Source organism: Mustela putorius, unplaced genomic scaffold (assembly GCF_011764305.1).
Source record: "Mustela putorius furo isolate JIRA1106 unplaced genomic scaffold, ASM1176430v1.1 tig00000596_pilon_pilon_pilon, whole genome shotgun sequence".
Classification (NCBI taxonomy): domain Eukaryota; kingdom Metazoa; phylum Chordata; class Mammalia; order Carnivora; family Mustelidae; genus Mustela; species Mustela putorius.
This window is the reverse complement of record NW_025421428.1, coordinates 15090928-15115520: the sequence shown is the minus strand read 5'-3', so window position 1 is coordinate 15115520 and position 24593 is coordinate 15090928. Positions and strand designations below refer to the sequence as shown.

The following is a 24593-nucleotide window of genomic DNA, read 5'->3' as shown; positions in this document are numbered from 1 at the left end:
TCATCTCTCGGCTCATCGCTTGGACCTTCGGAGACGGTTTGGGGTTGTCCTGGCGTTTGCCGCCTCTGCCGCCACTTGTGGGCACAGCTTGCCCTTTTGTAGGGGGCGTCCCCCTGCCGCATCCCCACGACGGCCCCTTCCCCTCGCCCTCCCGTCGGCTGGGCCCGCCTAGCCCCTCGTGGGGACTCCTGTCCGAGCAGTGTCCTGTCAGAGGAGGCACCAGAAGTTCCTCCTTGTGTCTGAAGACTCCTGCCAGGAAACGCGGAGAAGCTGCTCGCCCATCCCACGGGGGCCCCTCCTGGCGTTGGTGCCATCGGCCCCGTTGTCCTCACGCATCAGTGCGGGCCGCTGTCCCCGCCGGCCCTCCCCGGAGGCCGCCAACCCGCTCAGCAGCCCCGGCCCCAGTATGGCCGCACGAAGTCCTTGTGAGCTCACTGAGGGCAGGAGGCCCTGGGGGGTGGGGGTGAGCTGGACTCGTGTGGCCCGGGCTGGGGGAGCGGGCCCCTCTGCTGCCTGCCACCATCTGGATGCCGTGTCCAACACCTGCTAGGGGGCTCCGGCAGAGCCTGGGGTCCCCGTACCATCCCGGGGAGCCCCCGCCCCAGCCATGCTTCCCAGCTGCCAGCACCCAGATGCCCGGCGGCCATGAAGGCCCAGGCCGGCAGCATTTCCTTGGGACGGGGCCTTCCCTGTGGGGTCTGGGTGGGGCAGGGGCCACAGCACGCGTGTCTCACCCTTGGAATTGGGCTGGGGGGGCGGCTAGGGAGTGGGACTGGGCCAGGCCTAGACCACGAGGCCACGGCGGGAAAGCCTTATAACCGACCCCGATGTTTGCAGAAAGCATCCATTTAATAGAAGGTCCCAGCACTAACCGCACAACACCTGTCACACACAGTGACAAGGAAAGCCCGGCGGCGTGGCACCCACGGCCTCCACATCCTTCCCTCGCAGAGAGAACCTGGGCCAGCAGCCCAGGGTGAGTTGTGCTTTGGGTCGGTGCTAACAAGCGTCCAGCAGCCAGTGGAAACGCACCAGCCCTGCCTGACGCCCATGGACGCGGGGCCGCGGCCGTTCACGTCAACACGGACGGGAAGGACGACTTCTTGTTCTTGGCCGCAAAGTCCTGGGTCGCAGGAACCTTCGTATGGCAGCGGACCCCTCGGGGGTCTCGAGGCAGCCCGCTCCCCTCCATGTGCTCTGAGCAGGCCCGGCCTCAGGGTTGGGGGCTCCAGGCCAAGCTGCTGACTTCCCGGGGTTCACGGCTCCCCTCTCCTGCCGGCCGCACCGTGCTGGAGCGCTCGCCGGCAGGGGAGCCCCTCGGCCCGACCCTGGGCCAGACCCTCACTGTCGCGTGGCCAGATCCGGCCCCGTGAGCGGGCCATCGGTACGTGGCCGCGGGAACACGGCTTCCACGTGAGCTGTGTGAGTGAGCACAGTCGTCGGGGGCTTGGCTCCCTCCCGTCCGCATGCACCCCTGCCCGCCTCCTCGTCCGCCGCAGCCGGACCCCGTCACGAGTTGCAGTGCGTTGCGAGGGGACGCGGACTGTACAGGTTTGTAAAAACAGGTTAAAAAAGGCCTCCCCGCCCGCTTCTCCTGGGGCCCGGGGCACGCGCCCCCTTCTCCCCGGGGAGGGCTCCTGTCCGGGGTGGGCCAGACCGACACCGGGGCGCTGTGGGGGCACGGCGGGGCCCCGGCGCTCCATGCAGCGTGAGGCATGCCGTCGTGGGGTGGGGCTCCTCGTGGGGCCGGCTCAGAGCTGCGTCTCGTCGCGGGTCTCGGGGTTGCAGGAAGCCAGCCTGTGGCTGCCGCTGCTCTTCTGGCTCTGCGGGCTGCTGGCCACGTGCGCCAGGGGGTCGGAGCGGATGAGGTACCTGCGGGGTGGGAGAGCCCTGGATGCTGTCCTCCGCCCGGGCCGGGGTTGGGGGGGCATGGGGTCTGCCCGTGGGGGGAACACGGGACTCACACGATGTCGTTGGGCTCCAGCCTCGTGTCGGGCGGGGGGTTGATGAGGACATAGGAGAGCGTGTTCTGGTGGTCATTCATCTCGTCTGCAAAGGACACGGGCCCGTGCTGGTCACCGGTCTGCTGCGCCCCTCCACTCTGCCATGCCCCAAGAGCCGGGGGCTCTGGCCTGGCCCCAGGATCTTCCTCGCCTTCCCGGGCGTCTTGCCTGCACCCCGTGGGGCTGGCCCTGCCGGATGGGTACCTGCTGCGGGCCCGGCACGGGCCGGGGTCTGCCACGAGGGCGTGGGCACGGGCTGACACCCACAGCCCCGGGCAGCCGGCAGCTCCGACGTGGCAGCCACGGGCACACCTGCCGTTTGCACACACCTGCGTGCGCCCACGTGCCCACACACATGCGCACACGCACCCTGGCCCGGCCCTCCTGCCGGCCCCTCCCTACCAGGCTGACCACCCTGCCGGCCCCTCCCTACCAGGCTGCTTTGGACATGCGTCCTGTTTCCCAACGCCTGCTCCACGGCGCCGGCCCACAGGCCCCTCCGCCAGCCCCTTCGGAGCCCATAGGGATGACCTGGTCTCTGGGGCATGGGTGGCTGTGGGGACGCAGCCCGTGGGGGGGAGAACGGGGTCTGGAGAAGCAGCAGTCCCGCCTCAGATGTCCCCCTGGCCACGCACAGGACTGCCAGAGGCCCTGTGCTCACTGGCAGGGAAACGAACGGCTCGTGACCTCAGTTTACTCATCGGCAATGTCAGAAGGCATCTCCTGACCCAGGGCGGCCATCCAGGGGACGGCACTGCAGAGGGGTCCAGCTCCGGTGGCCGGTACCCCCAGCTCCTGCGGTTTCCTTCTTGCACCACCCCGTCGGCAGGACCGCGCCGGCCGGGCCCCCGAGGAAGGGATCCTCTGCAAAGCTGGAGAAGCGGCCCGTGGGCCGGCCGGGCTGGGGGCCAAGCTGTGCCAGCCGACTCCACACGGCAGCCACAGGCCGGGCACGGCAGCTTCCTTGGAGGCAGGCGGGGGCACGGGCTGGGCCCTGGGGGCCAGTGAACATGCTCAAACTTTCGGGCCGTCCCCTGGCGCCAGCCTCTGCGTCCACTCCGGGAACAGCTGCCTGGTGACCGCAGCTCTCTGCTCTTTCCACGGCTCGTGTTGGGGCCCTTTGGTGGAAGCTGCCGGCCTTTGAGCGGGGGGGGCTCAATCGGTGGCCATGTGGGACAGCACACCTCCCAGCCCCAGGCCCCCCGAGTGTCTCCGGGGTGGGCCTCGTGGCACGTGCAGGGGTGCCGCAGGAGGAGAGGGAGATGGGTCTTACTGACCCCCAACCAAAGGCACCAGCGGAGCGGCCACGTGGAGACGGACGCTGGGTCAGCACACAGAAAGTGGGGGGTGGTTCTGGGGTCAGAGCCACCAGCTGGTTCCCCCAGGGCACACGGGCCACCCCTCCGTGGCTGGGCAGCCATCTCACACGCTGGCTCCTGCCTCATGGGGCCCTCCCCACCCAGCCTGGGCCCCCGCGTCTCCCCCGGACGACCAAGGTGTTCCTGAAACCAACAGCTTAGGACCGGACCGAGCCAGGCCCACCTTTGTGCATCTGGGGGTGCTGGGCCGTGGGGCGGGTAGGTGGGCGGGTAGGCTGTGGGGGCCCAGCCGAAGCGCCAGGGGGTGGGGGCTGCTTGGTCACGAGCCACTGACCCCAGTTTTCCCGGGACAGGTGAGCTGCACTGTGGCCACCGTGCTCAGGTGGGGGCAGGGGGCTGATGACGGCCCTCCCGGCAAACGGCCAAAGGAGCTGTCCCCTTACTCTGCGCCCCACCCCCGCACTCCTACTGCCCCAGGCCTTCCAGCAACCCTGCAGACCTGGTGCTGCCATGCCACTGGCCCTCCCCGCCCCACACCGGGGTCTGCGCTCTCTGCCCCCCAGCCCCGCACCTAATCAAGTCTCAGCCACCTGCCTCACGGGTGGCAGCCAGCAGGGATGAGGGCCTGCAGCCGCACCCTCCAGAGGGCTGCCTGGGGAGGATGCCCTCCCCTGGGGGCCTGGCTAAGGAGCTTCCCTCTCCTCTGCCCCGAGCCTCAGGCACTTCCCAACACCCACATTGGGAGGCGCTCAGCCTCGGTGGGAAGCAGGGGTGGCCGGACACTGGGAGGGGCCACGCGGCCACCCTGCTCATGGAAGCTGCCGGACTTGGATCCGTGCTGGCCCGTGGGTCTTCCATGAACACCATCCCCGCTTGCAAGGAAAAGCACAAGAACCCAGGAGAGGCCAAGGCCTTCTCAGCACGGGCCTTAACGGGCCAGTCCCCCACTGAGGTTTCCATTCCAGGGCCTGGGTCTGGCCCAGACGGCTCCTGGCCCAACTCTGGATGGAGGTGCTGCCCCAAGGGGCCTGGGCACGTGCACTTGGACCTTTCTCTAGGGCTGCAAAGAACGGCCCGGGAAGGAAGGGGGCCTGGCAGCAGGGCCTGCGGCCTGATGCTGCTCTGCCTCCTGTTGGGGGTCTCAGAGCTGATCTGGGAGGCTGCTGGGTGTCTTCTCGGAAGAAGCCTGACCCCAGGTGAGAGAAGGGAGGACCGGCTCTGTCTTGGCCGGAAGCGGAGGCCCCTCTTGCCCTCTTGGAGCTCCGGCCAGTTCTGCCGACACAGGTGGCCCATGAAAGCCCAGGGCGGAGCAGGCCCCGGGGTCCCTGTTGCCGGCCCGGGCCTCGCCGTGCTCCCCCGTGTGTGTGCACCCACGGGACCCAGGCCCAGAACCATCTGCCTGGACAGCTTCCCTGGAGGCGGGCGGGCTGAGAGCACACGGGAGCGACTGTGGCGCAACCCGACGGCGGCGCGGTGACCGCCCGGGCCCTGCACAGGGGCGGCCTGGGAAGCACAGGGGCCCTGCCTGCAGAGCCCTCTCCTGCCGACTCTCCTGTCCGCCTGCCTGGCTGGGGCGGCCCGCCGGCACGGCCGGAGGCCCCTCGTGGGGCGGCCGGACCCGGCCGAGCGGAATTACCTTGCAAATATCCCAGGTTTACCCGGTTCATGACATCACTGGCCGTTAAATTTGCTACATCCTCTACGGAGCACACAGCGGGGGGCGGGCAGAAACAGAGAGAGAGAGAGGTCAGCGAACAGTGCGGTGGCCGGCGCGGCGGGGGCAGCCAGCCGCACGCGGGAGGCCGTGCACGCGGGGACGGCCAGCGCCAGCCGCCGGGGAAGCAGGTCCGCCACCACCATGTGGCTTCCTTCTCTGCCAAGCTCTGGGGAGGGCAGGGGGGCGCGGAGGTTAAGGGAATGAGGGTCAGGTGCCAGTCCCGGGGTCGGTGGGCCGGAGTCTCTGCTGACCCTGGCCGTGGGGCCCGGTGAGCACCGTCCTGAGGGGCAGGGACGTGGAGGGGAACAGAGGTGGAGCGTGCAGCTTCTGCGTGGTGGGGGCAGGGCCGGCCCCAGACTCTAGCCTCTGGTCCCACCTGGAGAGGGCACTAGGGCCCCTGAGCCAGGCACACGCAGGACGCAGGCTGCTGAGAGCCCGTGCCCGCAGGGGGACAGCCAAGCCTGAGCCCCAGGCAGAGTCCCCGAGAGGGAACCCCACGCCCGCCAGAGGCTCGACCCAGTGCAGGGTGTGGGTGCCGACGGGCAGCAGCAGGAACAGGCAGCACCTCCAGAGCGGGCGTGGGATAGAGCATCTCTCCTCTGGGTCTGCTTTTAGCCAAGGTCATGAACTTTCCTCCAAAATAAGCTCCACAGAAAAGGGGGCTGCCAGGGTCTGGGGAGCAGCCACAAGCAGCGGAAGCAGGGCCCGTGTCTCAGGAGCAGCTGTGGGGCCCCACGTCCATGGTGGCCGCAGCTCCAGCTGCCCGCTGCCGAGCCCCAGACGCTCTGGCTGCTGGGAAGGCCGGGGAAGGGGTGGCCGGGGGCTGCGGGGTCTCCCTGCCATATTCCCGTTCTCCATGGGAACACAGTGCACCCTGCGTTTCTGACCCCAGAGGCGCCTCACTGAGCCCGGCCTGGCCTGGCCCGCACCCCGGCCACGGCTCCCATGAGTTCCACACGCTGGGCTCAGTCACCTTGATCTAGTCCCGTTTTACAGATGGGGAGATTGAGGCCCCAGAGCGGTGAGGGGGAGCCCTCCCTGTGGGGCTCAGGGCCAGTTCTGGGAGGATCCTGTGTCCTGGCACCAGAGGGTCTCTAAGGGGCCGCATGGGTGTGGCGGGCAGCGCAGAGGCCCTGGGCAGAGGTGGCCCCTGGGCACCCGGGTCAAGCGCCGTGTCTGTCCCAGCCCCGTGGCGGGCGGTGGCGCCCGGGCTCTTACCGTAGCCGGTGGTGGGCAGCCCCAGGTGCTTCATGCGGTTCTTGACCAGCTCGGAGAGCTCCTGGCGCTCGGAGCGGCCGTACAGGCTGAGCCTCTGCTGGCCGGCCCACTCGGCGGCCGCCGCCTTCCCCGCCGGCTTGGAGCCCCTGCGGCTCAGCTTCCGGGCCCACGGCAGGCTCTTGCGCCGCAGCAGCGGGTGCTCGGCTGGGTCCCCACCGACCGGGTGCCGGCCGTGGGTGCTGCCGCCGCCCGCCTGCATGCCCCAGGGCCCCCTGGCTTCCTGCGTGTCCTGGCAGTCCTCCACGCTCACTGAGATCTGGGACTGGCCGAGGGGGGAGGGTGAGGGGAGGGGAGCCAGCCTTCTGCTGGGGGACCCCAGGCCCCAGGGGCACAAGGGCCTTCCTCCTCCAGCCCAAGCCACCAGCCTCCAGGTCTGTCCACGTTTGCCGGGGGAGCGAGGGTGGCTCCTACCACCTCTTGGGGCCCTCCCCCCGGGACCCGGCCAGGCCTGACTTTGCCGCGGAAGGCCCACCCCTGCGTGAGCCCCAGTCTCCCCCTCTAGGAGAGTGGAGAGCTGGAGAGCAGGGGCGGGGGGCGTGGCCGATGGGAGAGTGATAGCGGCTCAGCGGGTGTGTGGGAACCCAGGGGGCGTGGGGAGACTCCTGCCTGGCAGCGGCCCTGCGAGGCTGGGGGCACGGAGGTCCGGTCAGAACAGCAAGGAGGGGGCCACTCGCTATGACGGGCGCCACAGTGGGACATGCACAGTGCACATGGGGCCGGAGGAGCTTGGTTCCTCAGGGGCCCTCTTGGAGCTCTGCCAAGGCTGACCCATGCTGGGGACGCGTCCCCGGCCCTGCCGTCACTCTGTGTCCCCCAGGCTTGGGGTCGGGGGCATACCTTCACGGGATGCTCATGGGGCCACTCACCTGGGCTCTGAGGTCGTGGGGCTGCAAACGAAACCAGAGACAACCTGGGTGCCGGGGGGGTGCCTCTGCCCACGGCCCCAGACACTGTCTGAGCCCCTCATGGGCCCGGGACCTGCGTGGCAGGCTGCCCACTGTGGCTCCAGCTGGCTCCCTCATTCTCAAGCTCCCCGGCCCCACGCGGGAGTCCCAGCCGCCCAACCCCACGTGGGGGCACATGAGCCTGACCCCAGGAGGGCCTGGCAAGCCAAGGCCTGGATCCTGGAACTGAAACACGGCGGCAACACGAAATTCACAGGAAGCCTGTGGGCCGCCGGTGCGCGAGCCCACCCTCCGGAGCCCTTCGCCCGAACCTCGGAGTTCGAGAAGACGTGGCACTCGGTGCGGTAGATGCCGATGGGGATCTCGGCGCTGGAGGAGCACAGCTTCTGGAAGAGCCGGCCGTATGTGCGGATCCACAGGTCCTCCTCCGTGACCCGCATCTAGAGCGAGCGGCGGCCCTGAGTGGGGGCCGGCCGCGTGCACCCCCACAACAGCCAGCCCGCCCGGCTGGCCCCGTGACTCACGGCGCAGAGGTAGCCGGAGCCCGGCGTGGTGTCGAGGCCCAGCAGCAGCCTGGTGATGGAGATCATGTAGTCCTTCACGAAGGACTGGCCGGAGAGGAGGCCGCAGTGAGGCGCGGGCGCCCCGGGGACAGGCCGGGTCCCTTCCCGTGCCCGCTGGGGCGCCCACCGTCCCCTGCTGGGAAGCCTGACTCAGCCTTGGGGGTCGGAGACCCAGAGGCTGCCGGGAGCAGAGCCCAGAGCGGTGTCTTTCTGGGAGGAAGAGGACGGAGACACCAGGGGGACCCAGGGAGGGATGCTCCAAACAAGGCTTCGTCGGCTGGAGGTGGAGAGGAGGTTGGGCTGCGGCGTTCCCCGCCCCCGCTGACCTGGTAGAGCAGGGTGTCCAGCATGCTGATGCTGAAGACGCGGCCCGCGGCGAACGGCAGGCGGAACATGAAGGCCAGGTTGGAGCCGTTCTCCCGCTCCCTCTGCGGGAAAGGGGGGCTCAGGTGGGCGCTCAGGCCGCGGCCGCGTGGGGGGTGGAGGGAGTGCGCACACCGGCAGACGGCGGAGCTTGGCCCCAGCACCCAGCTAGTGCCCCCCAACCCCAGACGCACTCGGGGCCAGAGCTCAGGAGGGGGGACCTGGCCGGTCCCACGGGACCGCCCACGCATGCTTTCACGAACGGCTCTCGCCATCCCAACATTCGAGATAATCTCCGTCACTTTATCCTCGAGCCTGGGTAAGTGAAGTCGGTGGGACTGTGGACATGAAGCCACGGGAACGCGTGCACCGTTCTGCCTCCTGTTCCCCACGGCGAGCGCTGAGTTCCAGGAACCCGCCGTGGAGGCTCCCCGTGGCTGCGGGACACGGCGCCACAGCCTCGCAGCAGGAACACAGAGCCACCCTCACCCAGCTCCGGACGTCGGGAGCCCAGCGTGGATTTCATGGGGTGGAATGAAGGTGCCAGCGGGCGGCGCTCCTTCCCGCAGCTCTGGGGACAGTCTTTTCCTCCTGCTTCGTTTCTAGAAGCTGACCAAGTTGCCCAGCTCGTGGCTCACTCCTGCCCCACAGCCAGCAGTGCACCTGCTGACCACTGGCCCTCCGCCTCCAGCCTGGCAGGTCCCCAGGGAGGACAGTGGGCCCCCAGGGGGCCCTCTCCTGTCTACAGGGTCCCTTGACTGCACACCACACTGCATCTAGGCCCTAGCGAGCCAGTCGTGGACGTCTTCGGGGCCGTTTCCCCCCAGCACCCAAGATTCATCTGCAAAAACTGACAGCCGAGAGGCCTCTTTTCTCATGGGACCAGACTTGCTTCAAAGTCGGGAGGCAGGCAGGGGACATGGAAGACCCAGGGGCCGCCTGGAGGGCAGCAGCGTGTGGCATCAGGGCGTGAAGTCGCGGGGTGGGTTCTGGTGGCGGCATTTGCCTGGTCAAGTGCACCCCGTTTGGGCGCGGGTCTGTAGGCCCCAGTCCCCCAGGAGCGTCTACGTCCCACGGGTGTGCGGCAGAACCCGGCTGCCTTCCTGTTCAAGTGGCACCGGGGAACTGAGGAGGAACTGGGTCCACGGGGCCTTCGGAGGGGCAGCTGCGGCGTCTTTAACACGACGTCCCCAGTGCTTGAACACGGGGTCCCATGACCTCAGGCTGCAGGAGACCCTGCCGATTCTGGGGCTGGCGCCTCAGGGACCCCTCCTGCAGGCAGAGCGGGGCGGGAGGCTGGTCGGGATCAGCAGCCCCTCGGCAGCCAAGCGGCCGGAATGGGGTGGGGGATCCCCACCGCTGCGTCCCGGCGTCCCCGGCCGTCCTCCTGTCAGGTCCTGTCTTCACCCGGCTCTGTGGCCGGCACACACCAACGGCAACGTGGGTCGCCGTTTCCAAAAAACATCTCCTTCATCATCTCAGTGTTGCTTGAAGCAGAAGACGTGCACACTTTTATAAAAACAAACTGCCGTTAATTCTTCAAAAGACGAGCCTAGCCGCTCCCGGGGGGGATGTCGCCGCCCGGCCATCTGCTGAGCCCTCGGAGCTGGGGCGTGCCTGGGGGCAGAGCCCGTGGGGGACCCCAGGCCAAGTCTAGCCGGCGTGTCAGAAGACAAGGCCTCCGTGGCCTCCAGGCCCGGGGCTCACGGTGGTCGTGGGGGGGATGTCGGCTCCGACCCTCTGAGGGATGGTGACAACCCGCAGCTCTGGCGGCGCCCCCCGTCTCCGCGGCCCAGGACCCCCAGCCCACGTCAGCCTGGAGGAGCCCGGGCTGTTTCTCGAGGCAGTGTCCTGGGGTCACGCGTGCCGATGCCCTCCCTTCTGTCCGGGCCCAGACCGCGCAGCCCCACGATGGGGTTCGTCGTCCTGAGCTGGGCAGGGGGTGTACCAGCCACGGGAAGTGAGGCTGCGCGGGGGCCGGCAGGGGCCGTCAGCGCAGAAGGAAGGGGAGCGGGAGTGCAGGCTCCCTCGAAGCCCACCTCCTACAACAGTCTGTGTGGGAGGCCTGAGGGACCGCCTGTGTTCTGGGGAGCGGGCAGCGAGGGACCAGCGGCTGGAGCCCGACCCCGTGCCCGTCCCCCCCATCCCTGCTCGGGTCAGACCAGAATTCCTAGATCGCAAGACTCTGGCTCGATCCCGAGCAACATCTGGACGGAGTCCGGCAGGTTCCCGCCGTTCCAGGCACGGACGCTCAGCCCCTAGGCTGCTGCGAGGGTCTCAGCGTGGCCGGGAGGACCGGCCCCAGGCGCCCGGCAGAGCGCACTCCAGAGAGGGCCTGGCCAGGACGGGCGCCGAGCAGGAGCCCCTGTGTGTCCTCCGAGGGGCTGGAGGCCCCCTGCCCGGCGTCCCTCTGGCACGCGTGGCGCTAGGGCCTCCTGGGCCTCGTGACCTGCCCCGGGGCTCCTTCCACCGTCTGCCCGCGTCAGGGTGACGCTCTAGCGCCTGTCCCTTCTATCTGGGGTGGACGGCCTGGCCTCGCTTGGGTGGACGGCCGCCGAGGCTCCCTGCTCCTGCCCTCACCCCAGCACAGGCCCTGCCCCTTGCTGCGGAGAGGTGCCTCCCAGCGGCCTTGTCAGGGACGGTATCACCAGGGCCTGTGTGCCCCGTCGCCCACCCCTGTGCCCCAGAGCACCACACCAACGCCAGCCCGTGGATATATCCCTCCTGGAGCCCTGCGAAGCCCCCAGTGGATTCCCGCCCCGCCTCCCCGCCACTGTGCGGTCCGGCAACTTCCTCCCCTCTCTGCCCCCCGCCCGCTGGCGGAGACTCGTCACGTTTCCGATCTGGGCCCAATACGTGGGGCACGGGGAATTAGTCGGTGTCCCCATCCCGTGCTGGTATTTACGGACATGGCGGGCAGCCTCAGCCCCAGGCACGGCCAGGCCTGGACCTGGCCGTCAGGGGGACCAGGGTCCCTAAAGGCTCTGGGCGACATAGGAGCCTCAAGGGAGCTGAGTCCCCGTCTCGGGCCCCCTTTGGCCAGAGGAGAGCAGGTGCCTCGGCCTTCCGTGGCCCCTGAGCCCCAAGAACCCCCTGGCTCACTCCCTCCGGGCTCAGGGACCTGACAGCTCAGCACGTGGAGCAGGGGAGGTCCAGTGCGGCTGCTCACCTTTTCCAGCTTGGAAAGAGCCAGAGAGTAGCTGTCCTTAGCACGGAACTGCATGAAGCGCATGTTGGAAGGGTGGGTGAGCTCCGTGGTGATGCTCAAGCTGGGGAACAGCCTGCGGGGCAGCGGGGTCAGGGCGGGGTCTGCGATGGCGGACGGGGCAGCGGGGGCTCAGGACGGGTCCTCCGGTCACGGACGGGGCAGCGGGGTCAGGGCGGGTCCCCCGGTCGCGGATAAGGCAGCGGGGACTCGGGGTGGGGTCCCGTGGTCCCAGCGGCTGCAGAGGGCCGGGCTCCTGGATGGCCGGGGCGCTGGTTCTGGACCCAGCCTGGCCCTGCTGCGGCCGCCCCGGGAGCGAGCCCCGGCCTCTCACCGGAACATGGTCTGCACGTTGACGATGGTCTTAGCGTCCGCCATGTAGTCCTCCTCGGCGCTCATGGTGCTCTCCTTGTCCACCACCACCAGGTTGTCCGCGTAGATGATACCGCACTGCAGCAGGCTGTCCAGGCTGGGGTCGGGGGGACACGCCACGTGGCTGGGGGCCCCCAGGGCCAGGTCGGGTGACCCGGGAGCTCCCTCTGGGTGCAACTTACCCCCCTCCCCTGCACCTCCTGGGCTCCCCACAGCTGGGGAGGAGGGGCGGGGTGGGGGGAGGAGGGGTGGGGTGGGGAGGGGAGGGGCGGGGCAGGGAGGGGCTCCGTGGGGAGCCGGCGAGGCGGATGTCCCTTACTTGTCCACTGAACCCTCCATGTAGTAGACCATGGGGAAGCAGCAGATGGCCTCCAGGAAGTGGTGGTCAGGCCTGTGGGGACAGTAGGTCCCGTGGGTGCCCGCCCTGCTCTGCCGCTCGCCCCCTGTGCCCAGCTTGGCCCTGCCCCGAGTGAGCAAGGCTGGATGGAGCAGGGGTCCCCCAAGACCACAGCGCATCAGACGTGGGGGCCTTTACAGAACCACGCGGCTGTTCTTTGTTTTGCCTGAGGGAGAACCACGGCCCCGGTGGGGGAGGGGGACTGGCTCAGGTCAGACCCCAGGCTCGGGGGGTCGAGGTGCTGGGGTTGGGCCAGGGCCCCCCGGAGATTCATAGTGAGGGGACAGGACAAACCGTGCAGGAGGAAGAAGGGTGCTCCTGAGCACCGGGGGGCCCAGGGACACAGGGGCCTCTGCAAGTGGGCGTGGGGGTGCGCGGCGGGTCTCACTTGTTGTCCAGCAGCAGCACGATGGGGTTGAGCTCCCGGCGGGATCTGTAGTAGGCCCGCAGCGGCACGATGAAGTTGTACAGCCCGTTGCCCGCCGTCTCCGCCGACACGATGATCAGCTTGTTCTTGAAGCCGTAAGCCTTGGCGTCCTCGTAGCTGTTGTGTTTGCAGCCCTGCCGAGAGCCCGGGGCCGACCTCAGCCTTGGGACCGAGACCGCCGGTTACTGTACCAGCAAAGCCCGGGTTTACCGGGAAGAAGCGAGATTCCATCCGGAACAAGCCATGGGCCAGTTCTGAGAAGAGCAGGCCTGCTGGGCTTCGGAGAAGGGGTGAGTGGGCAGGGGCTCTTCAGAACTGAAAGTCCACCGGGGGCGGGTGTGGTGGCCTCTCACTGGCTGCCCCGTGGCTAGCCCGTCTCCTCCCTGTGGCTCTGCCCTGGACAGTGGCCGTGAGGAGCTCCCTCTGCCCACCTCCTGTCTCTGTGGGGCTTCCCCTCACTGACTTTCACACGGCATCAGCCACCGTGGCGACGCCAGGCTTCTCAGGGACCCCTTGCCGAAGGGCACCCACAGGCACCTGGTGGCCAGCTGCTGGCCCTGGCCCCTTTGTGGCCTGCAGCAGCTCCCATGGGAGCCACACGCCCCAGCAGACCTGCTCACCCCGCCTGCGGCGGCTCCGTGTATGACCGCCCTGGGGCAGAGCTGCGGGGAGAGGGGATGGTGCCGTGGGACCCCTAAGTCCAGAAGGGGAGGGAAGCACTGTACGAACCTGCATCTCAGCAGATGCAGAAAGGAAATCTGTGTTGTGTGTGTGCGTGTGCACATGTGTGTCACGCGTGCACATGTGTGACACACACGTGAGCAACACGTACGCACACGCGTGCACATGCATGTGTGCACACGCCATGCATCACATGTGCACGTCATGTATGTGCACAGCGTGCATGTGTTGTGTGTGTAATTGTGCACATGTATCACATATCATGCGTGTGGTGTGTGTATGCCACGTGCATGTGCACATGTGTAACGTGTGTACACCCGCGTATGCACATGTTCCAGCTCCATCTGAGGCCCAGATGCAGTGATACTGTAGGAGCTGCGAGCACGCCTGTACCCAGAACTTGGTGTCAACCCCGTTTTGCACGGAGAGACGCGGGGCTCCCTGGGGGAGTGGCTCCAGGACAGGAGCAGGGCAGGGCAGGTGCACGACAGGGCGGGGATGCTGTGGAAGTGTTCTGGGGACAACAGGGACACAGTCTCGCCCCAATGTGCCCAAATGGCTTCCCCCCGCAAAACAGGAAAGTCTGAGCCCCGAAATCAGTAACGATTGGCCACAAACCGCAGCACCACAGGAGTAAGCGTGGTGACAGTCCTGAACCAAAGAGGAGTCAGAGGCCGTACTGTGCGAAGCGCAGAAGCGGACACGCCTCCTCGCGGCTGAACGCTTAGAAGCAGGTACGAGGGATCCGGGCTGAGACCCCTGGGCGAGGACACACCTTCCCCGTCTCCCCACAAATGACTCACTAGCCACAAAGGCAGAAGCAGAGGAACCTGGGTGAGCCATGTGATCCACACCAACACCCCCAGGAATGCAGCGCACGAACGTCTCGTGCCTCCGAGCACACTGTCACCTTCGGAGATTGGGCCCCAGGTGCACAGGCAGAGTCGTCTCACGAGAAAGCTCTCAGACCCATCCCCTCCATCCAAGGCAGGTGCCACCAAACCACTGTCCACGCCTCCAGACGCAGGGTTGAGAGCCACGTGAGAAGGGTCAGGACAGGTGTGTGCCCCGTGAGGTGTGGACAGGCCCCGGAGGCAAACCTGCCGTGTGAAGGGCAGCGAGGGCTGCAGGACGAGGGGGCACCCGAGGCGGCCGGTGGACCCGACAGGGGCGCTGAGGGACGTCCTGGCTCTCAGAAAGCACACAGGCGGGGGACAGGGGGAAGGGGCTCCACCTGCTCCCAGGGGGTGCGGGTAAAACCCGCATGTCTTTGGAGGCCGAGAGCAAACGCCGTGAGTCTGGGCAAAGGCCCAGGATCTCCTTCTCGTCTCGAAGCTTTTTCTGAAAGTTCTTGGTTACCTCGCAAGGTCAAGTCCCGTGGAGCGCGGGGGGGGGGGCACCCACCTTGTCCAGCCGCAGACAGCAGAACGGGGCCTTCACGGGCAGAAGGTGGCACAAGGTGGGGGAGCTGCCGATGTAGGGCGAGTTGGGGGGGTAGCCCTTCACGTACCTGGCGTGGGAGACAGCAGTCGCCTGGCCGTTGGGCCTGGGGGCTCCGGCTCCGCCCCCGCAGCCCCACCCCAGCCCCTGCCCGCACTGCCCCAGCGCAGCAGGGCTGTGCCCCCAAGCGGCCACATGGAGGCGCCAGACCCCATGGACCCACCCCGCTGTGGGACTGCGTGTGGGGGGAGGAGAGCTGGGCCCAGACCACCGGGTCCCAGGTGAGGAGCCACGCAGCACGCACACGAACACACAACTCATGGACACACACACACGCTTACACAGAGCCTGCGATCACCGGCATAACCCGAGGCTCCTGCCCTCCCTGAAGCTGCCAGCACCCCAGTCCGGGGGCCGACGCTGGCCCTCGGCCCCTCTCTGCCGGCTGCCCGGGGCTGGGCTGGTCTCCCCAGCAGCACCCAGTGCACCCCACACGAGGGTGGCCACAGCCGGGCCTTGAGCAGCGTGGGGGAGGGGACGGCCTTCGGCTCTGTCTCCAGCTGGCTTCAGGGACACGGCCTTGGTGGTCAGCCACGCCACCTGCCTCTGGGGCTGGATGGCGCCTCCCCAAGGGCTCCCCTACCATGACCTCGATAGATGATGCGCAGAGGACAGCCTCCCCCTCTGAGCAGGCCTGGCCCGCAGGTGTGGCAGCCCGCGGTAGAGGTGGAGGGGAGACGGGACAGGAGGCACAGCCCAGCTTTCATTACATTTGCCAAACGAGGTCTCCCATGAAGCCCTGACTCAGCCCACGGGGACTCCACCCTCCCTCCCTGCTGGCCGCAGCCCCCAGGCCCGTGTCTGCCCCCACCCCCGCCCCCATCGGAAGCTTCTGTCTGGGCGCAGGGGCACTCACTCCACCACCGACAGCCCCTCGTCGTCTGACGGAGTCATCTCGTCCTCCGACGGGTCACTCAGCAGGTCGCAGGGCAGCAGAGCCGAGCTGTCTGTCGGGCGCTCCAGGACGGGCGCGATGCTGGGCCGCCGGCTGCCAGAGCCGTTCTCTGTGGGCAGCGCGAGCTTGCCGCCCCCGCCGCCCCCACCGCTCTGTGCGGGCCGGCACTCTGTGTTCTGGAGGTCCATGGCCACTGTCCCTGGAGCAGAGCGGCTGACCTTGGCTGGCCGTCCCTCCCTGGGCTCTGCTGGGGGCGGCTGGTTCGCGGATCGGAGTGGGACCGCCGGTGCAGGGCAGCCTCCCCCCGCCCGGTCCCAGGGCGGACACTGGGACGCCAGCGCCCCCGACGGCCCTGCGGGGCGGGGGGGGTGTACCGACGGGAACACGAGGCGCGGGGCGGGGGCTCACCCATGGAGGCCACGATGCTGTGCATGGGCAAGCGGGAGGAGCCGTCGTACAGCCCCTGCGCCGGGAAGCCCTTCTTCTTCTGCTTCTCCTCCTGCTTGAAGATGAAGGCGGAGTTCTCCTCCTTGGTGATGTTGATGTAGAAGCAGGTGTCGGACGCCGCCAGCGTGTGCCGCGGCCCGGGGTTCAGCAGGATGCTCTTGTCCTCGCGCTTCAGCCCGATGAGGCACACGCCGTACCTGCGCGGGGCGCACCTTGGAGGCGTCCTGCCGCAGCTGCTGGCTACCCCGCGGCCACCGCCCCCGGCCCCCCGGCCCCGCCCCGCCCCGCGGCGCCCCGCCCCTCCCCGCCGGCCCCGCCCACAGGCGCCCCGCCCCCCGCCCTGGCCCGCGGTCCCCGTCCGCGGCCCCGCCTCCGGTCCCCTCTCTTGGCCCCGCCCCCCGGCGCCCCGCCCCCTCCCGCGGCCCCGTCTCCGGTCTCCTTTCTTGGCCCCGCCTCCTCCCGCGGCGCCCCGCCCCTCCCAGCCGGCCCCGCCCATAGGCCCCCGCCCCCGCCCACCCCCGCCCTGGCCCGCGGTCCCCGTCCGCGGCCCCGCCTCCGGTCCCCTTTCTTGGCCCCGCCCCCGGAGCCCCGCCTCCTCCCGCGGCCCCGCCTCCGGTCTCCTTTCTTGGCCCCGCCCCCGCCCGCGGCCCCGCCCCGCCCGGGGGCGCGTACTTCTTGTGCGCGTGGAAGGCGGCGTAGGTGAAGCTCTTGCCCTCGTACTCGCGGAAGAACTTGCTGTCCCCCATGCGCACGTGGTACACCTCGTTGCCCGAGCAGCGCCCGTACATGCGCTGCCACTGCTCCGGGGACTCCTGGCCTTCCCTGCGGGGCGGCCGCCCGTCAGCGGCCCCCGGGGGCGGCCCACACCGCCCCCCACACCCCACGGCCGCCCTGCCCTGAGGGCGGAGCCCAGCAGGCCCCCCCCCGACGGCCCCGCCCCCGCCCCGCCTGCCCCGGCCGCGCACTCACTGGCCGCGGGACGTGTGCACCAGCAGCGTGATGAGCGTGGACGTGGCGGGACAGATGCAGTTGAGGGCCAGCATGGCGTACTTGCACTCCTCCTCACACACCACGTGGTCTGCGGCGGGACGGGGCAGGTGGCCGCTGGGGCCTCGCCGTCCCACAGCGGGCGCCCTGGCCTGCGCCCTCCCCCCGCAGCGTCGGAGCCGGACTCCCAGCTTGAGGACCGCTCCAGGGCGGGGGTCTGCTCGCCCCCTCCCACCGGGAGCCCAGCTGGAGCGCGACCACAGAGATGCCTCTCGGAGGCCCCACGGACACTTGGGTCCGCGTGCCGGACGGTCACCTCCCACAGGGACGCCTGCGTGGGCTTCACCGCGCCCCACAGCCCCCCGAGAGGCTCTGTGAGCTCGCGGGTGCTCCAGCCCTTCCCACACCCCACGTGGGCGCACACCCGCCCCACGCACCTGCGAACTTGACGTGGAATTTGTTCTCCGGCTTGAGAATCTGGACGTAGAGGGGGCAGTTGGGTGCAAAGTCCTTCACGGCCCAGGCTCGCAGGATGGTCTGGTGGTCCTGGGGGAGGGGAGGCGGGGTCAGTGCTGAGGGGTGCAGCGGCCCAGGGGAGGGTCTCTGCCCTCAGGCGTCCCCCTGCTCGGGCTGGGCTGGGGGCCAGTGCACTCACCGCTGCTGTACGATCCACTTCATTGCGGCTGCTGAGGATAAAGCAGGCCTCCCCGTTGTCCATCCTGCAAAGCACCAGGTCTGAGCGCTGCCTGCACCGTCCACGCTCCTCAGATGTCCCGGGCTCAGAGGCCGGAAGGGTTGAGCCCCGTCAGACCCCACCTCGCTCTGGGCTGATGGGCTGGCGTCAGGACTCAGACCAGCTCGCGGGGGGGCCCATCCTCTATGACCCGATTAAGCCAGGGCCAGGTTGGGGCGCAGAATGGGGGAGAGCATGTGGTAATTAAGAGGCCGGACCCTGTGTCTCCCAAGGGACTTGGATGGCCTATTCGGCTCTCCTCTCCCACCCCTGAGAGCCCCCGCCGGCTGCAGCAGGGGCACCGGGGAAGTGCTCACAGCCCAGGGCAGGGAGGCCGCTCCCTCCCCAATATGCTGCCCTGCACCCCACCCACCCTGGCTCATCACTGGCCCCTGCCAGGCCTCTGCCTCTCCCTGCCCCTTGGCCTGGAGCTGGGTCACAGGAGAGGCTGGGTCCCCTGGCCACGGCCACCTCCATGCTGGAGTCCTTTCTAAAACGTTACAGATGGGAAGGGGGGCGCCCTGGCTATCCAGTCTACTGCTTCCCCTTGGCCGAGCACCCCACACTCCATCGCAGGATGAGAAGAGGTCCCTGGAATGAAGATATGCCGAGGGGGACTCCCGGGCTGTCCTGCAACGCGCAGTGGCACATTTGGGAAGTCCCATCTGACAGCTTCGTCTTCTTTCCTCAAGTCACTCTGGCAGCTTGTCTTTTTTTTTTAGATTTTATTTGTCAGAGAGTGCTCAAGAACACAAGCAGGGGGAGTGGCAGGCAGAGGGAGAAGCAGGCTCCTCGCGAAAAGGGAGCCCGATATGGGGCTGGATCCCAGGACCCTGGGATCACCACCCAAGCCAAAGGCAGATGCTTAACGGACTGAGCCGCCCAGGCACCCCGCAGCTTGTCTTTAAAAGAAACCTTACCCACGGCCCCTGTCTTCCCACCCTGACCCCACCTGGAGCCGTTCCCGGAACCTGACTGCATCTCCCATCCCGGAGCAGGGGCGAGTGGGAGCCCCGGCAGGCCGACCCTTGGGCACGGGAGGACAGGTGGGCTGGGCCAGCCCTGGTGCTCCGAGGTGGGGTCCATGTGGGGCTTGGCTGGCCTGGGCGGGCAGCAGGCCCAGAGCCTGAGTGGGAGCCGCTGGCTGCCCCGATGACCCTCCCCAATCGGCTCCTCCCTCACCCCGGCCGGCACTCACTTGGCTCGCATGAGGTCCTGGTCTTTGAGCGCGGAGCCCTGGAGGTAGATGACCCGCTGGGACCACAGGGGTATTTGCAGGACCCTGCGGACCTGGATGTCCATCTCGGTGGGGCACAGGATAACCACGTAATAGTCCTGCGGGAGGCGGGGTCAGTCCCGCCCCGGCTCGGGTGTAGCGGGCCCATCCGCGGGGCGGCCAGTGCAGACAGCGGGGATCGGGGGCCGCAGCTCTCACCTGCAGCCGGGGGTGCGCGTAGAACTCGTTGAGGAAGTCCATGAGCAGGTCGACCTTGAGGGAGCTGACACACAGCACCACATGCTTCTCCGTCTGCGCCCTGTGGCGGCTGTAGTTCCCGCCGGACTTCTGGCGCTCCATCCACAGGTAGACCAGCTCCTCAAACTGCGGGGGGAGAGCCGCTGCGTCCCAGGGGGCCCGACTCGGGGGCAGTGCAGGGAAGGGGCCCTCCCTCATGGGAGCTGCACGCAGAGCCCCCTTCCCCGACAGCACAGGCCGCCTGGTGGGGCGGCAGGGAACGGGGGGGGGGCGCGGGGGGGAACGGAGCCCTGCTTCCTGGCCCCCGGAACCCTGGCGACAGTGACGCGATGCCCAAGTCCACGCTCCTGACATGGGGGCGATGATGAGAACTTGGGGTCGCCATGGACCCCTAAGATCCCTTTGGAGAAGCCTGGGGGTGGCAGGAAACTCTCGGGCACAGGGACCGAAATCCAGACTCCTGGCGAGGAAGAGACTGTTCTGTCCGGTGGGGACTCGCCCACTCTGCCCACGCCTCAGGGACGCCAGCCTCACACACACCCCTTGTGAGTCCTTCTGAATTAGGAAGGAGAGGGAGGGGTACCAGCGGCTCAGGGAGCGGAGCAGGGCTCCACGGACCCGCGGGGGTGTGGGCGGCCTCCTTCCCCGGCAGTTTCCCCGCTATCTCTGGGCCCTGAGATTCAACACCCCTGCCTTCGGCAGCTGCCCTCTGGTGTGCTCACCCCTGCTGGGAGGCCCACTAGTATCCCGCCAAGATGGGATCATTTCACTGAGTTTATGGCGCACCTGCTAAGTTCCGGGGACAAGACCCCATGGCCCTGAAGCACAGGACTGGCTCCGCGGCTGGAGAGGTCACCTGTGTAGGGTAAGGGCCGCGTGCATGGACGCTGGGCCTCAGCCTCCCCCTCTGTAAGATGGCACGATCCTGTCTACCTCCCGGGGCCGAGAGGCAGCTAAGTGACCTGTGTTAGGTTCGACCGTGTCCCCTCAGATTCACGCCCACTCCGAACCTTCCCGTGGGATCTCCCGTGGAAACAGGGTCTTTGCAGGTGAGATTAGTTAAGGTGAGGTCAGACAGGATTGGGGTGGGCCTCCTCCAATGTCTGGGGCCCCTAAAAGGAGGGCAGTGGGCACGGAGATGCGTAAGGAGGAGGCACGTGAGGCCGGGAGCAGGGGTGGGAGGGATGGGGCCACGGGCTGGGGGAGCCCAGGGATCCCCGTGGCCCCAGAAGCAGGAAGGGTGTGAAAGGGAGCCTCCCTCGGGGTGTCCAGCAGGCGCTCGCCATGCGGTCACCCTGCACGCAGATGCGGGGTCAGGATGTCTCTGCCGTGTGAAGCCTGCGTGCGCCACGCGGTCAGCTGGCTTTGCTCTTGTCCGCGGGAGCTAACCGGGCAGCAGACTTGAGCAGAAGGACACGGGGAGAAAATGGGAACCACCCCTTTCCACCTTCCACGAGGGGGCGGGCAGCCGCTCTAGCGCCGCGCTCAGCCGCAACCTCGCTCCTGAGGCTCCAGCCCCGCCTCCTCCAACAGACCGTCTGCTCCAGCTGACCGCGGTCCCCCACTGAGAATGCCGCCCCTGGCTCCTCGACCCCCGGGAGGCGGTGGCCTCACCAGCCCCAGACCCACCACGGCTCCCACAGGGCCGGAGGTGACGGGCTCGCCCCCTCCTGTCCCACGCGGGTCTCTGGCACTCCTCCTTCCTGAGCTGGGCGTGGGGGGTGGGTGGGGGGCGCGGACCGGACACGCACCTGCAGCGGCAGCACCACCAGCGCCACGCAGATCATGATGACCACGAGCAGCTGAGACGGCCAGATCTTGGGCGTCACGTCGCCGTAGCCCACGGTGGAGAAGGTGACGATGCAGAAGTAGAAGGCCGTGAGCAGGGACAGGTTCTCACCTGCTCGCTCCAGGTGCTGGATGCCACAGGTCCTGGGGAGCCGGGCGGTCAGAGGGCCGTGAGCAGGGCCGTGGCCACCTCACAGCTCCCTGGGTGCCCCATCACTGGCCGGGGGATCCCCCACCCCACACGTAGTCCTGAGTCTGGCTCAGTCCCTGTGGGCTCTGGGTGCTCCCTCCTCCGCCAACGGTCTGCCAGAGCCGGCACAACCGCCCGTCGGATTCCCCCTGACATCCCCTTTCCTTCCCACGGCTTTTTTGAGGCCCCTGGAAAATGCACCCCGAAGTTCGTGCACTGGCTGAATGTGGGGCTGGGGGCCCGTGGAGGTGGGCGTGTCCTGGCTGTGAGCCCCCACATGCCACCCCACCGGCCAGCCTCCTCACCCAGGAGGTCAGATGGGGTGCAGGGATTGTCCAGCCCCTCCTGGGCCCGGCTGGACAGCCCTGCTTCCTGTGCCTGGGACCCCAAGGCCCAGTCTCCAGATGGAAGGTGCTGCTGGCAGGGCCTGGGGGGCCCATAGCACCCACCATGGGGTGCTCAGCAAAGAGAGGGGCTCAGAGACCGTCCCCTAGGGGGCAGGCACAGGGAGAGATCAGGTTGAGCCCCCAGTTCTGCTGGACTGTGTGTGTGTTGGGAGGGCAGGGCGGGGGCAGCCAAGAAGCCTGTGGCCTTCCTTCTCTCTTTCCCAGACCTTGGTGCCTGTCCTGCATCCTTGCCCGAGGCACAGGAGGTAGTGACCAGCTTCACTAGCCCTGGGCAGGGCACATCCCCAACCTCCTCCTAGAGGAGCTGGACTCAGGACCCCGCTGGCTGCAAGAGTGGGCTCTGAGCCACCCCCCAGCCCTGGGCCGGACTGCCAACCGCCCCCTTGAGGCCTCCCTGACCTCCTGGATACGCAGCAGGCGAGGGTGGCGGACCCCCTGCAGGGCGCACTCACCCCGTGAACACCAGGCACAGCAGGGTGCAGAACAGGATGAGCACTTGGTTGAACATGGCCGACTGCGTGCGCAGGATGGCGCGGTGGAAGTCGTTCTGCGGGATGCCGGCCGGTCAGGGCCACAGCCTGGGCCCGCCCTGGAGCTGGGGCCCTTCCTGCGGGGCGTCCCAGGGCCCCCGGGAGCGAGCGAGGGGGTGTGTCTGCGGCCCGGGCTCCCCTGTGGGACACCTGCCCTCGGCCCTCTGCTCTCGGCGGCCCCTCAGGTCACCCGCAGTGGGGGGCTGCCGGGGGCACAGACCGGAAGGGCCTGGCTTCCGTGAGGATGGGGGTGAGCCCTGGGGGGGACGGCTGCCCCGGGGGTAGTCTGTGTCCCACTGCTGGCTGACCGCTCGGGAAAGGGGTTTTGGCCAGATACTCGACAGACGGTCTGTCCGTGGGTCTGGGTCACGTGGGCCCCGTGTGCGTGGCCTGTTGGCTCCCGCCCCTCCTCCTGCAGCTGCAGGCAAAGCTCGGGGCTGGACCTCGGCTGCAGCACGAGGCCGCCATGGGTCCCGGTCGGGACAGAGACGGGAGGGCCGAGACTCGGGTCTTTCTGCTGTGACAGAGGTGGCGCGCTGCCGAGCCTCAGCCCAGCCTCCTGGGCACGGAGGGACGGCGGCCCGCTCCCTGCCAGGCCGGGGGCGTCCTGGGGGGCTCACACCCGGGGAGGCAGGCCGCTGCGTGGCCCGAGGCTTACGATCATGTTTTCCAGGGCGTGCTTGGCCAGCCAGCAGTTCAGAAACACGGGGATGAACAGGTTCCTCAGGGGCGCCCAGAATATCTGTGGAGGAGACGGATCAGGGGGCTGGTGCTGGGGGCCCCCCCCGTTCCGCCGGGGCTCACCCACCGTCACGATGAAGGGCAGCGTGTTGATCATCTCCAGGACAAAAGAGACGCGGAAGATCTGCTCCCAGATGTTCCCCTGGGCGCCGTGGTGGCAGAAGAGAGGCACAAACCAGCCAGGAGGTCAGGAAACGGGGTTGGTCAGGACAAGCCGGCCAGGAGTGGGGTGGGGGGGTCAGAGGGGAGGGTCAGGCGAGGTGGGGGTACTCACTTTGTAGCTGAGGTAAATGAGGAGCATGGTCTCCAGGAAGCTTATTATGGCCACGATGACCTAGGAGGGGCGGAGCCTGAGTGGGGCGAGGGGCAGCAGGCCCCCCCGGAGCCACGCCCCCACTCACCTGAATCGCCCACAGAGTCATCTTTCTTTCCACCCAAAGGATGGGCGCCCTGGGGAGGGAGGGAGGTGAGCCTTGGGCTGTTGTCCCCCAGCCCCCCGGGGCCTCTGGTGACCTGAGCTGCTCCTTGGGAGGATGGAGGGCACCAGCCTTGCCCCCGGAGGCGACAAGGACAGGAGGGGAAGGGGAGGCTCCCAGGAGAGGAGGCCCGGCCCGAAGCTGGGGACGAGGGGCAGGGCTGCAGGCTCAGGGGGGCCCTTCACCCTGGACAGGCTCACTGGGGCTCCCCAAGCCCGGGGCTCCCTTCCTCCCCTGCTTTGGGGGGTGCAGGCCAGCGGGGGAGGGGACGAACCGAGCGAGCGGGAAGCCAGAAGCCCTTCTACCCAGGGGGTGGCCGCGCCCTGGGGGACGCATCCTAACTCTGAACCAGGCATCAGGGGCGCTCTGGGGCCGCAGCTCTCCTTGGGTGAAGCTGGCACACACGGGAGCCGCCCCCCCTCACTCAGGCCCCTCCCTGATGCTGCCCCCCCCCACCGCCGTCTGCGGGCCGAGCTGGAGTGGGGGGCTGCTGAGTCAAGTCACTTGGTGGTGCCTCGAAGTCTAACGCTGCCCCCGAGGCGTCAGGGGCTCTCCAGGGGCACCCCGGTGCCGCGCGCGCACGGGCCAAGGCCACGCCCCAGCCGAGGGGCTGGGCCAGGGGACTCACCAGTTGATCTCAGAGGATGAGCTGTTGAAGGTGTAATTCTGCTTTGGGCAGCCCCAGCTGTGGAGAGAGAGAGGTGGCCCAGCCGAGGCCCCGAAGACACGCTTCCCAAGGCTGCCACGGGCGCGGGAGCACGCCACGGGACCGCCCTCCGCACCCCACCCAGGGCCCGCGGACCCCCAGGCCGGCGGGTGGGAAAGCACCCCACGCTGGGGCATGGACGGCAGAGCCCAGGGAAGAGCTGGGGCTTCGGCCTGGTCTGACAGGAGGGTCTGGAGGGTTGGAGACGGAGCGGGGAGGCTCCCGGAGTCCAGAGTTGCCACACACATGGCAGGACGATGTGAGAGAGCTGGGCACGGACAGCGAGCTCCCTCCCTGACCCTGACGGCCGACTCCAAGACGCACGTCTCTGGGTCATGCCCAGAGACAAAGCTCTCCGGGGCCGCTGGATGCCCGGCCCCTGGGGAGGGGGGAGGGGCGGGGCAGGCCTGCTCATTCTGCCCCAGGATGTAACCAATGCCAGGGGCCCTGGCCGAGGGGACCTCGCTCTCACAGAGCCCCGTGGTGACA

General features: G+C 68.4%; 1 protein-coding gene across 8 annotated transcripts in view; it reads right to left on the bottom strand.

Moving 5' to 3' along the window:
• Window positions 1–830: 830 nt before the first annotated feature.
• KCNT1 (potassium sodium-activated channel subfamily T member 1) overlaps window positions 831–24593 on the bottom strand; it is a 62530-nt gene continuing 38767 nt past the window's right edge. For 3 of the 8 annotated variants that reach the window (XM_045082856.1, XM_045082852.1, XM_045082854.1), the window contains 28 exons: window positions 24027–24083; window positions 23324–23372; window positions 23197–23256; window positions 22990–23064; window positions 22840–22923; window positions 22104–22198; window positions 21018–21198; window positions 19228–19392; window positions 18991–19127; window positions 17715–17778; window positions 17497–17605; window positions 17042–17150; window positions 16745–16894; window positions 16034–16269; window positions 15587–15824; window positions 14635–14740; window positions 12511–12683; window positions 12045–12116; window positions 11688–11822; window positions 11318–11429; window positions 8112–8213; window positions 7747–7830; window positions 7534–7662; window positions 7184–7204; window positions 6258–6579; window positions 4959–5021; window positions 1965–2049; window positions 831–1872 (listed from right to left, as the gene is read on the bottom strand). In XM_045082856.1, the coding sequence (XP_044938791.1) occupies window positions 1752–1872; window positions 1965–2049; window positions 4959–5021; window positions 6258–6579; window positions 7184–7204; window positions 7534–7662; window positions 7747–7830; window positions 8112–8213; window positions 11318–11429; window positions 11688–11822; window positions 12045–12116; window positions 12511–12683; window positions 14635–14740; window positions 15587–15824; window positions 16034–16269; window positions 16745–16894; window positions 17042–17150; window positions 17497–17605; window positions 17715–17778; window positions 18991–19127; window positions 19228–19392; window positions 21018–21198; window positions 22104–22198; window positions 22840–22923; window positions 22990–23064; window positions 23197–23256; window positions 23324–23372; window positions 24027–24083 (3334 nt within the window). In that variant the 3' untranslated portion in view covers window positions 831–1751. The remainder of the gene's footprint in view (window positions 1873–1964; window positions 2050–4958; window positions 5022–6257; window positions 6580–7183; window positions 7205–7533; window positions 7663–7746; window positions 7831–8111; window positions 8214–11317; window positions 11430–11687; window positions 11823–12044; window positions 12117–12510; window positions 12684–14634; window positions 14741–15586; window positions 15825–16033; window positions 16270–16744; window positions 16895–17041; window positions 17151–17496; window positions 17606–17714; window positions 17779–18990; window positions 19128–19227; window positions 19393–21017; window positions 21199–22103; window positions 22199–22839; window positions 22924–22989; window positions 23065–23196; window positions 23257–23323; window positions 23373–24026; window positions 24084–24593) is intronic. The other 5 variants (XM_045082857.1, XM_045082853.1, XM_045082860.1 and 2 more) reach the window with 3 other exon arrangements.